This window comes from Eumetopias jubatus, unplaced genomic scaffold (assembly GCF_037043125.1).
Source record: "Eumetopias jubatus isolate StellerSeaLion01/CBP00866 unplaced genomic scaffold, mEumJub1_p1.0 scaffold_1, whole genome shotgun sequence".
Classification (NCBI taxonomy): Eukaryota; Metazoa; Chordata; class Mammalia; order Carnivora; family Otariidae; genus Eumetopias; species Eumetopias jubatus.
This window is the reverse complement of record NW_028274807.1, coordinates 71400582-71415859: the sequence shown is the minus strand read 5'-3', so window position 1 is coordinate 71415859 and position 15278 is coordinate 71400582. Positions and strand designations below refer to the sequence as shown.

General features: G+C 35.9%; 1 protein-coding gene across 8 annotated transcripts in view; it reads left to right on the top strand.

Moving 5' to 3' along the window:
* Positions 1 to 643: 643 nt before the first annotated feature.
* DLG1 (discs large MAGUK scaffold protein 1) overlaps positions 644 to 15278 on the top strand; it is a 257311-nt gene continuing 242676 nt past the window's right edge. For 4 of the 8 annotated variants that reach the window (XM_088024980.1, XM_028100854.2, XM_028100852.2 and 1 more), the window contains exons 1-3: positions 644 to 983; positions 1445 to 1494; positions 2137 to 2268. In XM_088024980.1, the coding sequence (XP_087881106.1) occupies positions 1476 to 1494; positions 2137 to 2268 (151 nt within the window). In that variant the 5' untranslated portion in view covers positions 644 to 983; positions 1445 to 1475. The remainder of the gene's footprint in view (positions 984 to 1444; positions 1495 to 2136; positions 2269 to 15278) is intronic. The other 4 variants (XM_028100858.2, XM_028100857.2, XM_028100856.2 and 1 more) reach the window with 2 other exon arrangements.

Genomic DNA, 15278 nt, shown 5'->3' with positions numbered 1-15278 from the left:
CTCCTTCCCAAGACCGATTTTCCCGGTTGGGGGTCTACCCCCGGGGACGCCAGGCACTCTCTTCTGCCTAGGAGTTGAAAACAGCACGTGTTTAGGGTGTTAAAAGGTGTCTCAGAATGTGTGTCTTGGATCTGGTGTAGGTGAGGTCACGTCTCTCTTCAGACACCCAGACCCTTCCGGGCCTGGCGCGCTACTCGCTCTGTACCACGGGACACACCGGTGGGCTAGGGCGAGGTAAAGGCGGACTCTTCCAGGGCCACCACGGACCACCTGTAGAGTCTGTGTGTCAACTCCTTTGTCCTCAGAGCCACTTCGGTGGCCGCCCCTTTAAGAGAGGCGGCTCACTTGGGATATTCCCCGGGTCCCCTTTTCCGTTCCCCAGCCCCCTCCCTGCCCTCCTCCCCCTTCCAACCCAAAGGTAGCAGCGCTGAGAGCCCGGGGCTCGGCGCCAGCCGCCTCCTCACTTCCCATTGGCTGAGAGCGCCGGGAAAGCGGTCACGTGGGGGCGCGGCAGTCCAGCTCCGGGGCCGCCATCTTGGCGGAAAGTTTGGGGGGAGAGCGGTTGGGGGCGCGGAAGGAGGCGAGGTTCCGGGGGTGGGGCGGCTGGAGGGGAGAGGGCGAGCGGGTAGCGGGCCGCGGCGAGTGAGGTGGCCCCGGCAGAGGAGGAGGAGGAGGAAGCGGCGGCGGGGGTGCGGCCGCCAAGGGGAACTCCTCCCCCGTTCCCTCACCCCCCTCAGTTCAGCTCCTCGAGCCCCGGGCGGGGCGGGGGGACGTGGAGCGGGGCAGGGCGGGGAAGCCGCCCCAACTGGCCCGAAGCGCACCCCAGCTCCGAGCGCACGCCGCTTGCAAGAACTTTGTGGTGGCGCCGCAGGTGTGGGGGCCCGCGGAGGTGTGCATGTGGGGCGTGAGGGCGTCGCGGAGAGCGGCCGCAGCCCTGTCCGGCCCCCGCTGGAGTAGCCCGGAGGCGGCGAGCAAGGGGAAAGGCAAGCGAGAGGAGGGGGCCCGAGTGGGGTGGGGTGACCAGCCTAGCTGGTCCTGTCTCAGCGCTGTACGGTCGCTACTAGCTTAGGGGCCAAGGGTCGGAGCGCCTCTGCACCGCCCCCCCCCCCAGTAGCAGGTGGGGAATATGCATACTTATGCCAGGGGAAGGGTGGCCCCACATCTAGGCATTTAGTACCCTTTGGAGAGGGAGTAGCTTTTGAGGAGAATTTGGAAGCAGGCTTCTGTCTGCTCTTAATTTATAGGGGTACCCACCCTTGGGTAAAAGCTTTCTAGATTGACTAACACTGCTGGGGTTTGAGGCTCGCTCTTTCACTTGGGAAAACTTCGCCAGGTGGTGGCCTTTTCAAATAGGGCTGGGAGTTTTTCGATTTGAGATTCAGGGGGAAACACTAGTTCAACCACAATTCTGTTCTTTGCTTTAGTTTCTTTTCTGTTTTTAAAGGTGTGTGTCCTCTTCCTGATACTGGAGAAAAATGCCAGTCCGGAAGCAAGGTGAGAATTTATTTCGGAACTCTGCTGTGTGTCTGTTTTGTGATTGCTGTGTTTTTAAAAAATGTTTAACTCTGATGAGACAGCATCGTTTTAGCCTTACTACTTAGGGAATCTAAGCCTCATATCCTTCAGAAGAGGGAAACATCTAAATGTTTTTCAAACTTTCTTTTTTGACATCTCTCTAGTGACTGGAGAGGCAGTTAATTTTCACTCCTCTGAAATGTCTTTTTAAAAAACTTTGAGTTGGTGTTTTAATATTTTACTTTGTCATTTTTACTAAACACTCTTTTGTGAGCAATTGTAGGATCCAGGCTAAGAGCTAGTATTTTGAAACATTTAAGATTTGTATTATAATGCCAAATTGTAGATATTCTGCTTTTGCATATCAGATCAGTTGAAGCTATATTAACTAATATCTTGATCAGTCTTTTGTGGTAGATTACTAGTACACATTTAGTAGCAACTGCTTATCTTCCTCCCTTTTCTGTGACATATTTAAAAATTTGGATTCTAGGGAATACATATGTTTGTGAATGTAGTAGCATTGACTGAGAGGATTTGGAGAAGTGTTTAGATGTCTTGCAGAATTATTTCCTGCATAAATAGTGTGTAATTTTAATCAAACTCTTCTTTTCTTCTCAGACACCCAGAGAGCATTGCACCTTTTGGAAGACTATCGTTCAAAACTAAGCCAGACTGAAGACAGACAGCTCAGAAGTTCCATAGAACGGGTTATTAACATATTTCAGAGCAACCTCTTTCAGGCTTTAATAGGTGGGAATTAAAACTTTATTCGTGACCATTATGTGTTAGCTATGCTTAATGCTTTTCTGAATTCATTTATTTTAAACTTAACAGAGTGATGTACTTGGTTCTCTATAAGGCGTTCAGTAACTTGAACATCAAACTTGTATGTTTGATAGTTGGGCCAATATCCTTTCCAAAAGTATCTAATAACCAAAAATATCTAATAACCAAAAAAACTTTCAGTATGATTATTTCAGTGGTCTTTGGTGACAGTGTTTTATATCCTCGGCATTAACTATTAAAAGATGGAGAAGTTGCAGAAATGTTTCAGGGTCCAAAAAATAAAGACTGACTAACTAACTTTTAGCTTGTTTCTATATTTGACTTCTATTTCTCTGAAGTCCCTGAAAATGTTTGAAGAGTTCTGTTATGTTTAAGGACATACATCCCCTTAATACAGACTTCTGTTTAAACTTAGCATTCATGGAGTCAGAATTTTAGACCTGGAAAATTATCTTAGAGATGATTTTGTCATTTTGTCTAATACTATTTTGTAGCCAAGAAAATTGAAACAATATTATTCATAACTAACTTAAATTTAAGGTGGTGCATTGTTTTAAAGTAGAACTGGGCAAACAGTCGAGAGTCCTAAATTCTGTTCCTTACACTGCCATTAATTGAATGGTATATAAGTCATTTGACCTTTTCTAGGTCACTATATTTGCTGTAGAATGTGAATGCAGTAGAACAGTGGCTTTTAGCCCTTCCTCCACCCTGATTTTAAAGTAGCTAGTTTCTTTTTTTAAAACAAAATCTCATATTTTGTACACAGTTTCCAATTTATGAAACAAGATGGTTTCTGGCCTCTCCTGTAGGTACCTAGAAAAGTGGTCTACACCACAGAACTAGAAAATTTGTCCCTTCCAATTCAAAGAATGAATTTTTTTTATTAATCATTGACCATATAAATAGGACATGTACTTCATTGCATTACATTTATTTCCTTAGTAACTTCCAAGTCAATATGTACCTAACATCTGTTTATTAATAGAGTAACTTTTGATGTGTTTGTGGACTACCTTCAAATTAGTGTACTCTGTCAAAAAACTTAATGCTAAATTGATACTCTCTGCTAAATTTGTTTTAAAATTAAGATTTTAAGGAAGACCACTCAGTACACTTGAATAATTTTTAAATCTAATATTATTATAGACTTTTAAAAACCTACGCAAGAATAGAGAACAGTATAATTAACAGCTATATATAAATAATATAATTAACTGTAACCCATCTTCAAAAATTATCAACATTCTGCCTTTTTTGTTTAAACTGATGGACATTTTTTACATTTGAATTTCTAAGCTCTGATGTTTAAGGTACAAATGGATGATCAAATTGGATTCCTCTGAAAAAACAGCCAAAAAGAAAGGGAAACATTTTTAGTGACTTGGTTTTCTAAATTAGCATTAAACCTAGGAATGTTTTATTTAGTAGAGTCACTGTTTAGAAAAAAAATAGTATGACTTGTATGTCCTCGTTTACCTATAGACATAGATGGGTGTAGTCCTTCTCTGTGTGAAGTCTGCAACTTAAGAAAATTAAATGGTCAGTAAAGTAAACAGATTCTACACCTCTAAGATTTTTCTGTAGATTGGAGGTAGATTTGGAGGGTATGTGTGGAGGGATTTTTAAAATATATTCCGCCTTGCCTATTTTGAATTGTTTATCTGTTCTTACATATAATTGAATTTTAAGAGAATTAGTCATAAGTTTGTATTTGTCAATCTTCTTAGTCCTGTAGAATTTCATTGGTTGTGAATGAATTTACCTTGATATTTAGATTTACATACATTTTAATGTTTTATAGGATGTGATATCAAATTTTGGTGTAAGAAAAGTAACAGATTTTAGGAATTTTGAAATGGGTAAATTTAGAAGAGATTTTTATGTGTTTCCATACTGTAATTGTTCACTAAATTAATAAATGCATTCTTTTGTATTTACTGAAATTGGGTTAATTTATTGAACTTTATTACTTTTGTCAGTTAGTGAAAATTTTTAGGTAAGATTTTCTTTTTGTTTTGCACCTGTATCATTGTTCTTGAAACAGCATATTAGTGTACTTTAAACCTGTATATCACCCTAAGCTAAACTAGTGTCTGTTGTGTTCATAGTATGTGCTGAAAAATCCTGGATTCACTGTTTTTTCCTTTAGTAGATGGCACTGTGTTTTCTGAGCTGGTTACCTGTGGACCATTGGATTTAAGGAGACATGGGTCTTGACCACCTGAGTTGTTTGAAAGTCATTTGGTGCTTAGGTTCTTTACTGCATGAGTTTGGAAATCATTTCCTTAGCTGTAGTGAATTATGTAGTTACTTCTTTGGATTTGCTGCCTGCATAATTATTTATTGATTCTTTGAGCTTGTAGTTTGTATTGACTGTTTTCATGCATTTAAAAGAAGTTTGTGTGGGGCTCAGGGATTTTGGTGTTATAGAAATGTTGATTTATTTTCTCCTTCCCTCTGTGGTTGAAATATGTTAATTAGCTCATGTTTCTGGTACCTGGGGGTTATTCAGAGGAAAAGGCATGTACATATTGCATTACATCTGTTCTGTGATAACAATTTTTAAATATTTTAATATCTTTGAATTTGGGGTACATTTTATGACTGATATATGTTGGAAGTGATTTTACATTCTTAGTGGCACATGAAATAATGGTGCATCTTAGAATCAATATCATCAATTCAGTGAAACATGGCAATCATTGTCCTAGCTATGTTGTTTGCTAGTAACATTGAAGGATGGCTTGAAGATTTAAAAATCATTGAAAGTAGAACAGTTTTTATTAATTTTGAGTTTCAGCTGATAAGTTGTTTCTTTAGAGCTGAATATTTAAAGTTATATCTAAAAAAAAATCCATGAGCTATATAGACTTCTTTAAAATTTATTCCCCAGGTATCTGGTGATCATTTTTCTATAAATGGAAGATAAAGTCTGCCTAATTTTAATCCGTGATTTAGATGAGAAGAATTTGAAAACTTAATATATTTGATTTTATATTCTCATTTTCTGTACTTATATTTGAAAATTTATAAGTAAAGTAGACTGGATATGGTTTGATTACAAGTCAGAGCCTAGGTGTTCAGGTCCATATTGGTTTGAGGTCATTTATGATTCTTAGGTTTGTCTGGAATCTGAGACAACCTTAGTAGTCTTCAAAGATTTCATACTAGTCTAGATCCCTGGAGTCACTTATGGGGTCAGAGAATTCATCTGCTTTTCTTGCGCACAGGAGAAAAACCTGGGCTCAAGATCAGGCTGACTTTAGAGACTTGAGTAAGTTAAATCATGAGAATTGTATACTTTGTCTGCAATAAATAGGAAGCTTACTTTAATGCAGTTTTTTAGTTCTGAAATTTTTCAAAATGAAGATGGATTATGTAATAACACTATCCACTTCTGAGATTTTTGGCTCCATTCATTTGTTGCTACTCTATTAACTAAATTTCGCTAGGCCTTGTGAACATGGTAAAGGACATTTAAATTTGTAGATACTGGGTTTCAGAAGTATGATTCCTTTTTTTTAATTGTAAAAAGAAAATGACATTTATCATCTTAACCACTTTTAAATGTAGTTTGATAGAGTTAAATATATTCACATTGTTGCAAAAACAGTTCAGAACTTACTCCTCTTGCAAAACCAAAACTCTACCCAGTAAACAATACTCCCCTTTTCCTTCTGCCCCCAACGGCTGGTAACCACCATTGTACTTTCTGTCTCTATGATTGTGACTGCTGTAAGTAGCTCATATAAGGGAAATCATACAGTACTTGTCTTTTTGTGACTAACTTATTTCACTTAATGTTCTCAAAGTTCCTCCATGTTGTAGCATGTGATAGAATTTCCTGTTTAAGACTAGATTTATTTTACTGTATATATATACCACATTTTGTTTATCCATTCATCCATTGATGGACATTTGGGGTATTTTCACCTTTTTTTTTTTTAAAGATTTTATTTATTTGACAGAGACAGCGAAAGAGGGAACACAAGCAGGGCGAGTGGGAGAGGGAGAAGCAGGCTTCTCACTGAGCAGGGAGTCCGATACGGGGCTCGACCCCAGGACCCTGGGATCATGACTTGAGCTGAAGGCAGATGCTTAAAGACTGAGCCACCCAGGCGCCCTGTATTTTCATCTCTTGGCTATTGTGAATAGTGCTGCTTTGAACATGGGTGTGCAGATATCTCTCTGAAACTCTTCTTTCAATTTTTGGGATACCCAAAAGCGAGATTGCAGGATCATATGGGTGTGTGTGTGTGTGTATACACACACACATTATATATTTATATACACACACATTTTTTTTTAAAGATATTTATTTATTTGACAGATAGAGACAGCGAGAGAGGAACACAAGCAGTGGGAGAGGGAGAAGCAGGCTTCCCGCTGAACAGAGAGCCTGACGTGGGGCTCAATCCCAGAACCCTGGGTCATGACCCGAGCTGAAGGCACCCAAGCATCCCTATATTTTTAATTTTTTGAGGAACTGCTATACTGCCTCCCGTAGCAGTTGCATCATTTTATAATCCCACCAACAGTGCACAAAGGTCCCAGTTTCTCCATACTTTTGCCAACACTTGTTATTTTGTGAGTTTTTTTGATAATAGCCATCCTAATGGATGTGAGATTTTGACTTTTTCAAGTTATGTAAAAAGTGTATTTCAAAAGCACTTTTTGTGTGTAATACAAGTGTCTCATTTAGTCATCATAATCCTATGACGTGTATATTCACCTATACCATTTTATAGATTAGAAAACTGAGGCACTGAGAGATTACATGTCTTGTGCAAAGACCTTCAGATATTAAATTGTGGAGCCAGAAATTGAACTCAACTAATCTGAATCCAGAGCTTCTTCTCATGTTTAGTTATTAGGATTTATGTTCTTTATCATAAGTTGAATATTTTAATGTGGTAAAGAACACTAACAACAAGTGTGGTTTTCTTTTTTTTAGATTTTTTATCTATTTATTTGAGAGAGAGAATGAAAGAGAGAGCACATGAGAGGAGGGAGGGTCAGAGGGAGAAGCAGACTCCCCTCTGAGCAGGGAGCCCGATGCGGGACTCGATCCCAGAACTCCAGGATCATGACCTGAGCCGAAGGCAGTCGCTTAACCAACTGAGCCACCCAGGCGCCCAACAAGTGTGTTTAACATAGATTTTGATCTGTAGGATCAGTGGTATTTTTTTAAAATTTTTACTTTGAAGGAGAATATTTATGGTGGAATGATGCTTGTAATTATGGAATTTATACATTTTGAAAAGTGTATTTATTTAGTAATCAAAGTAATCAAAGTTTGCAAACTTCTGGCTGTAATAGTAAAATGTCAAAATTTCTTAGATTTTTGTTGTTGTTTTGTTTTTGTTTGAAGTTGCTAACTTCGTGTGTGTATTTTGCAGGCTAGGTTTTAGAAAAGAAAACGTTTATGACAGTATATGGATCATTCTATTGGCTAAAACTTTATAGAATTGGAGGAAAATTTTAGTAACTTTTCAGTTAGTGGTTTTGATTGAGCCTGGATCGTTACTTATTTGCTAATAGTTTTGCTTACTACTGCTCTGCTCTGAAGTAGTGCTTTGCTTATGTTGAATCTGGTTGAATTCTCTTTGGAACCTTGTAATCAACAGAGCTGTAAAAGCATCTGTAAATAATTCTTCTAGTTTATTTCATCTGTGGAGGGTCAAATATTTCCTACTAAATTTTTTCTTTTCTAATTATTTTTTTCAGTACACTGTCCAGTCTAAGACCAGGTATTTCATTTATTTGTCATGTCTCTGTAGTCTGGGCACATTTCCACAGCCCTTTTTGGTCTTTTATGACATTGACATTTTTGAAGGATACAGTTCCCCATTGCTCTTATTTTTTAATATAATGTTTCTAATTTTAGGTTTGTCTGATTTTTACTTGTGATTAGATTCAGGTTATGTATCTCTAGGGTTCTGTACATTCAGAAGTACAAGATGTCTTCTGCCCTTTATCGTCATTGTTAATTTTGATCACCCAGTTAAGGTGCTTGATTTCTCTACTCTATAGTTAGTATTTTTTTCTTGCATCTTGTAAGCAATATGTGGGGGAGACAGTTTAATGCCTTGTGCATGCCCTGCTCTTTAGCAAAATTTCCCCCAGCCTTAGCATCCATTGATGACCAGTTAGCCAATAGAATGATCCATATACTGTCATAAACATTACTATGTTGAAAATGACAATTGAAAAATGACAGTTTTGTAAAAAATAGCAGATTTTTATGTTCTCCAGTTAGTACCTGGCATTTTATTGTAAGAGCTCTCCTTCCCCATTTATCTATGTATGTGTCTGTATCGTTTTTCTTTTAATCGTTGATAATTTATTACTAACTTTAATGATTTCAGTGCTCAGATTGTTTCAGATTCATCTGGTCAGAACTCTCTCCAGCTTGCTCTTCTGTCCTTATGACATGCCCTATCACTTTGTGTACTTTCTCACTTTTTGGTATAACAAGATATTCAGGTTCATCTTGTACATATCTTGCCCCAGCCTTGGAATCAGCCATCTCTCTGAGAAGGTCTGGTTTCTGTTGATACCTTGTTTTAAGAAGTATGTGTGTGAAAATACCCTATAACTGTTAGTCAAATAGTATATCAAATGTGGAAATAACGTATTTTTGGACATTGGCTTGACGTTTTTCTTGTTTCTAGGGTGCAAGACGCACATTATAATACATATTTTAAAATTATATATGATACCCTTTTTGGGGATCAAAATGGCTTTTTAAATGTACATAAGTTTAGAAGAAAGCAGAGTATCTATTTTTGAGTAGACTTGACTATTGTATATTTTAGTTTATGAAAACATTGTACTTGCTTTTAGTCAATTAACTGATAAAATTTTTTCCCTCCGAAATGGCTGGGTTATATTTTCAGCTTTCCAGTTGCTTTCTTTCTAACTCCAAAACAGAATTTATTATAAAAAATAATGCATGTTCCATGTAAAGAATTTAAGATCAGTTAAATGTACTTTATATAAAATAATTATAATCAAGAAAATTCTCACACCAAAGGTAACCTACTTCTTCCATAGAATGAATATTCTTCTAGAATGTTATTATTTATGTATTTATACACACTTTCCTTTTGTAAAACAAACCCCCTACACAAGTGAAACATAATAGAATTGTTTCCTACAGAGGAATTGATACTTAAAATCAGTGTGTAAAGTGAAAAATTGTATCAAATTAAAATTACCCTTGAAGATCCTTCTAGAATTTAACACTGTCTCTCATTAACTACAATATCGTTGTTTTTTCTCTAGTGGAAAGAAATCATTGTTTCTTCAGTTGGGCAACAGACATAGTAGTTGGCTTGTGTTTAAGTGATCTCTTGTACTAAAAGCACAATTCTAGAATCAGACTCAGTGCAATGAGGTCTATAGAGATGCTCCCATTATTAGAGGCACATGAAAACAGAGACTACCTGAGGGAACAGTTTTCTCCCTTCTCATTTTTTATCTGTGATGTTGACTTATTGGGTGGACTGATAGGTAGAATTGCCATTTTTGGTGAAGGGAGGTGCTGAAGTTAACTTTACCTAAGTGTACCTAGTGTGCATATCATATTAACTATTTTTATCTCAAAATTTATCATTGGATATCTTTCCATATCAGTAGATTTGTACCATCTTAAATGACTGTATTTACATTTTATAGATGTGCAGTTTTATTAATGATTTTCTAGGAGCACTTAGGTACATAATTTTTCTGAATTTTAAACAACATTGCATTTGTATATGCCTCTTTGTTCTACATTGTTTATTATATCCTTTGGATAAGTTCCTAGAAATGAATTGCTTGGTAAAAGGGGATTTGCATTTTAAAAGGTTTTTGATGTAGTTTGTTAAATTACCCTCAGAAAGGTTATATTCAATTTAACATTTTAGGCAGTATGTGGAATAATGACTAATTCACTATACCTTAAACAGTATAGGTATCATCCTTTTTAATATTTTCTATTCTGATGTGTGGAATGTACTTTTAGACATTTTGATGTTTTCTTACATATTTATTTGATTAAACAACCAACGATATAAGAATTTTCAACTATGTAAGAATTTTCTTATGTCATTTAAATTTCTTTTGTGAATTATTTGTTCGTGTCATTTGCCCCTCCTACCACTTTTCTTCCCCCCCCCCTTTTTTTAGAAGTATAAAATTGTTCTGTTAAGGTCTTCTCTTAATGTTTTCCCCATGAAATAAGGTTGTTTTCTCATAGATTAGAGATGTTGTCTATACTGTGTTAAATTATTACAGATTCTTGACTATTTAGACTTCCTACTCTGATCCTTATTTCTTTAGTTCAAGAAATGTTTATGAGTTTTACTGTTTAGGATGATAAAAATGGTAACTAAAAGCTAGAAAACTTTCCTCAACCTCCTTCGAGAGTATTTCTGGAATTCTGTACTTCCTTTACTCCTAGTGTTTGCAAACTTTGAATTCTGCAAGAAAATAACAAACATAAAATGAAAATGTTTTACTTAAAGTTTTATTTAAATTTGGAGAGGTCTGAAATATGTGATCTTGAGATTTCCCCAAAATACATATTTTTTGCTAGTAGGAATGAGTCTTCTCTGTTCCATTGGACTAATTGTGTGTCCAAGTTTAATTTAGAATTTTCAATTCTATAGAAAATTTCTCTTGTTCCATTGTTTCTATATTTCTGATTTTATATATTGTAAGTATTGTAGCTTTTATAATTTAGATCTTTGTTCAGGAACTGTTCTTGTGGGAACCCAGTTTAGTTCAAAACAGAAAAAGCACTTGCCAAACTATAAATGGTAAATAGGAATAGACAGTGTGAAGACTGATCCAGTAGGCTCAACAAAATTAATGTTTCCAATTGTGAATCAACTAAAGGGTAGTTTTCTCTAATACGTGTTTTAGTATTCCTGCATTTTCTCGTGTTCTTGCTTGCTTTAGTGTATCATTATTTTAAAAAGGAAATAAGTTTTTTCAGGTTAGTAAATAAAAATGTAATCAGTCATTTTAATTATATGTGTTGTATATCTGGGTGAGCTATATGGATTTTCAGATGAGTATGGAATTATTCTTGTTTTAAGTGGCAGTCATTTTGACTACTTCTGTATTATCCCACTTTCTGTACATTTTCCTGTACATTTTCATTTAAAGATTTAAGATTAGAGTTGACTCAAGTGAAATGTTTACATAGGTTTATTGAAGGACTATGTCATTTTTTTAAAGATTTATTTATTTGTCAGAGAGAGAGAGAGAGAGAGAGGGCACCAGCAGGGGGAGGGGCAGGCAGAGGGAGAAGCAGGCTCCCTGCTGAGCAAGGAGCCCAGTGCGGTTCTCCATCCCAGTATCCTGGGATCATGACCTGAGCCCTAGGCAGACTAAGCCACCCAGGCGTCCCACATGTGATACTAAATTTGCCTATTTCTATATTGAAATATTATTTTGCTGTGGTTACATTTTTTCATAGTCTATATATTTTGGTACAGTTATGAGTAGCCCTTATTATTGACGTTGGATATAATTGGCACGGAAACGTAAAAAATGACTTATGTAAACCAGAATTGAAAAAGAATTTTTCATTGTCTATCAAAGAGCTGGTTAATTTAATTTTCAAAAATTGTAATACATAGGGGCTCCTGGGTGGCTCAGTCGTTAAATGTCTGCCTTCGCCTCAGGTCATGATCCCAGAGTCCTGGGATCCAGTTCTGCATCGGGCTCCCTGATCAGCGGGAAGCCTGCTTCTCCCTCTCACACTCCCCCTGCTTGTTTTCCCTCTCTCACTGTGTCTCTCTCTCTGTCAAATAAATAAAATCTTAAAAAAAAATTGTAATACATGTGTAAGTAATAGAAATTTAAAACAAATGTGTGTGTATGGTTCTGTAGCACCTTAAAATATAGCCATCAAATTTTTATAGAAATCTACCTTTTTAACTTTTTAAATGGTGTTATTTGGTTTTTCAGTGTTAATATATTTTTTCCTCAATTTTCTCCATCTCTCAAAGACATTGTTATATCACATCTCATTTTTTAGTTCTTTTATTCCTCTTCCAAAATGTATTCACTCCATTATTATTCATTGATTGAATGTCTTAAGTGTTCAGAGTAAACTCATTAGTTTAATTCTTTATTTTCATGAAGTTGGTCTTTTGAGAATAACTTGGAATTTCAGACCAGCATTTTAAACAGATTTTCAAGAACTAGGAGAGATTGGGATTATACTAGAATTTGTTTTTGTCTTATATTTGACTTCTGTTTATAGTAGTAACTTCTGTTGTACTTTAGCTAGTTAGCTTATGGAACTCAATATTATACTCCCCAGTTTAGAAAAACCTAAAGAAAAAGTAGAAAGCAATGTTTTGAATCTTAGAATGTTGTTGTAGAAATACTTCTCTTGTCCCAGTAATAATCTGACTTTTTTCTTTGTTAAATCTTTATAGTTATGATCAGTGATATAATTATCTTCTGACATATAAAATGTAGATTATAAAGAACAGTGACTGCTGATAGCATGGGAAATATAAAATATAAGTACTTTGGAGTCATAAAAGCTCAGTCTGGGTCCAGTTTTTCCAGAGTGCCCTTTTTGATTAGGTGCACCTTTGAAAAATCTTTACTGATACAACTAAAATTGTGATGGAGAAATAATCTCTGAAGAAGTGTTATTATGTTGCTCATCTTTATAGTCTTGAGATACTGTAAAGATGAAGAAGTGTGGTGGATCAAGATGGGATATGGGTCAAAATTAAAGGTGTGGATGTGTAAATTTGTATATTTTAAAGAAGAGTGATAATAACTGTGACAGATTGTCATATCAGAAATGGCACCATGCTATACATGTGGTAACTATTTCAGTACTTTTGCATATGGTTTTAGTTAGCCAAGGGTGGTAACAAATCTCTTTTTAAGTTGGGGATAGATAATCGTAACAGTTTGGCAATGACAGTTAGCCTGACCTCAGTAAGAAACAAAGATATCTAAATAGCTAAAATAGATACTATAATACCTATGTATTAAATTCTGTGCACTGTACTCATTTAAGCTCCCTTAGATTCTTATACTCAGCTTTTTTTTTATTGTGATAGAATATATGTAACAAAATTTACCATTTTTTAAGTGTACAGTTCAGGGGCATTAAGTACATTCACATTATTTTGTGACCATCACCACTCACTCTATCTCCTGACCTTTTCATCATCCCAAACTAAAACTCTGTACCCATTAAAAAATAACTCCATTTCCTCCTTACCCCAGTCCCTCCTTACCCCATTCTTTCCTTACCCCAGTAACAACTGTTCTTTCTGTTTTTATGAATTTGACTATTCTAGGTACCTCATATAAGTGGAATTATACAATACTTGTTTTTTTGTGTCTGGCTTATTCCACTTAGCATAATGTCTTCAAAATCCACCCATCCATTTTGTAGAATGTATCAGAATTTTATTCCTTTTAAAAGTTGAGTAATATTACATTGTTGGTATATACCGCATTTTGGTTTTTAACTATTCATCTGTGGATGAATGTTTGGGTTGTTTTCACCTTTTGGATACTGTGAATAATGCTGCTGTGATCATTGATGTACAAATATCTGTTTTGAGTCCCTGCTTTCACTTCTTTTGGGCATATACCCAGAATCTAATGCTGGATCAAAAGGTGATTCTATGTTTTAATATTTTGAGATGCCCCTGTACTGTTTTCCACAATGGCTGCATCATTTTCTATTCCTATCAGTGATGGACAGGGTTTAATTTCTCTACATACTCATTAATACCTGTTATTTTCTGTTTTGTTGATAATAGCCATTCTAATGGGTGTTTACTCAGCTTATTTTGTCTTAAGCCTGATATAGTTAAAATAATATGCATATTCTCCAGTCCATAAGAGCTCAGATACAACAAATTAGAAAGGACTTTTTTAAGAGAGGAGGCATTTCAGTTGACAGTAGCAGGATGTGAGTGAACTTTTGGAAAATTTACATAGGGAGCACTTTATTCCTTGATCGTCCTAGATAGTAAAATGTTACTCCAAATTATACTAGTTTAGATCTCTGTTGTCCTATATGATAACTGCTAGCTGTTTGTGGCTATTTAAAGTAATTAAACATAAATAAAATTATAAAATCAGTTCCTCATTTACACTAGTCACATTTTAAGTGCTTAATAGCCGTATGTAGCTAGTGGCTACCATATTGGAGAGTGCAGCTATAGAACGTTTTCATCATTGTAGAAAGTTCTTTTGGACAGCACTGACCTAGATATTTGTTAGAGATGTTATTGAAGGGTAATACAGCACTATTTCTGTTAAGTGTGGAATAAAAGGTCACAGAAGGTTAAGATTTAAACTTGACTTAATGGAAAATATAATGAAGTTTTTATGTAGTGATGTGGGCTATTTACCTTGAGATTGGTAATCATCCAATTACTCAAGACTCATTTAGTGCTTTTGGGGGGCATAATTACACTAGGAGCTCTGACATCTTTATTTTCTTGTAGAAGATATCTCTCCCTCTCTATAGATCTATAAATAAGTATTCTCTACATATATAAAATGTTTCTTACATATATAGGAATATATGTCCTACCACAGAAATGTATACATATTCTCATGTATATCTTCTATAAAAAAATCTATAGTATTTTCAGAAAATAGTCCATATTTAAATTTCTCTAATTATCACAATATCTTTTATATTCCCCTGCCCCTCCCCACCAGTCAAGCCTCAAATATTGCAGTTGATTGCTCTTTTTCATTTCCTTTATTTAAAAAAAATCCTTTCAAATAATTTCTCTTACTTTTCATGACATTGACTTGCTAAAGAAACTGGCCCGTTGTCTTGTGGAATGTCCCCTTCTGGATATGTTTTTTTCCCTTGCTTTTTTGGTGTCATTTAATTTGTTTCTCTAGCCTCTGTATTTCCTGTGAACTACAAGCTGTTCTGAAGGCTTGATTTAGGGTCAGGTTAAGCAATTTTT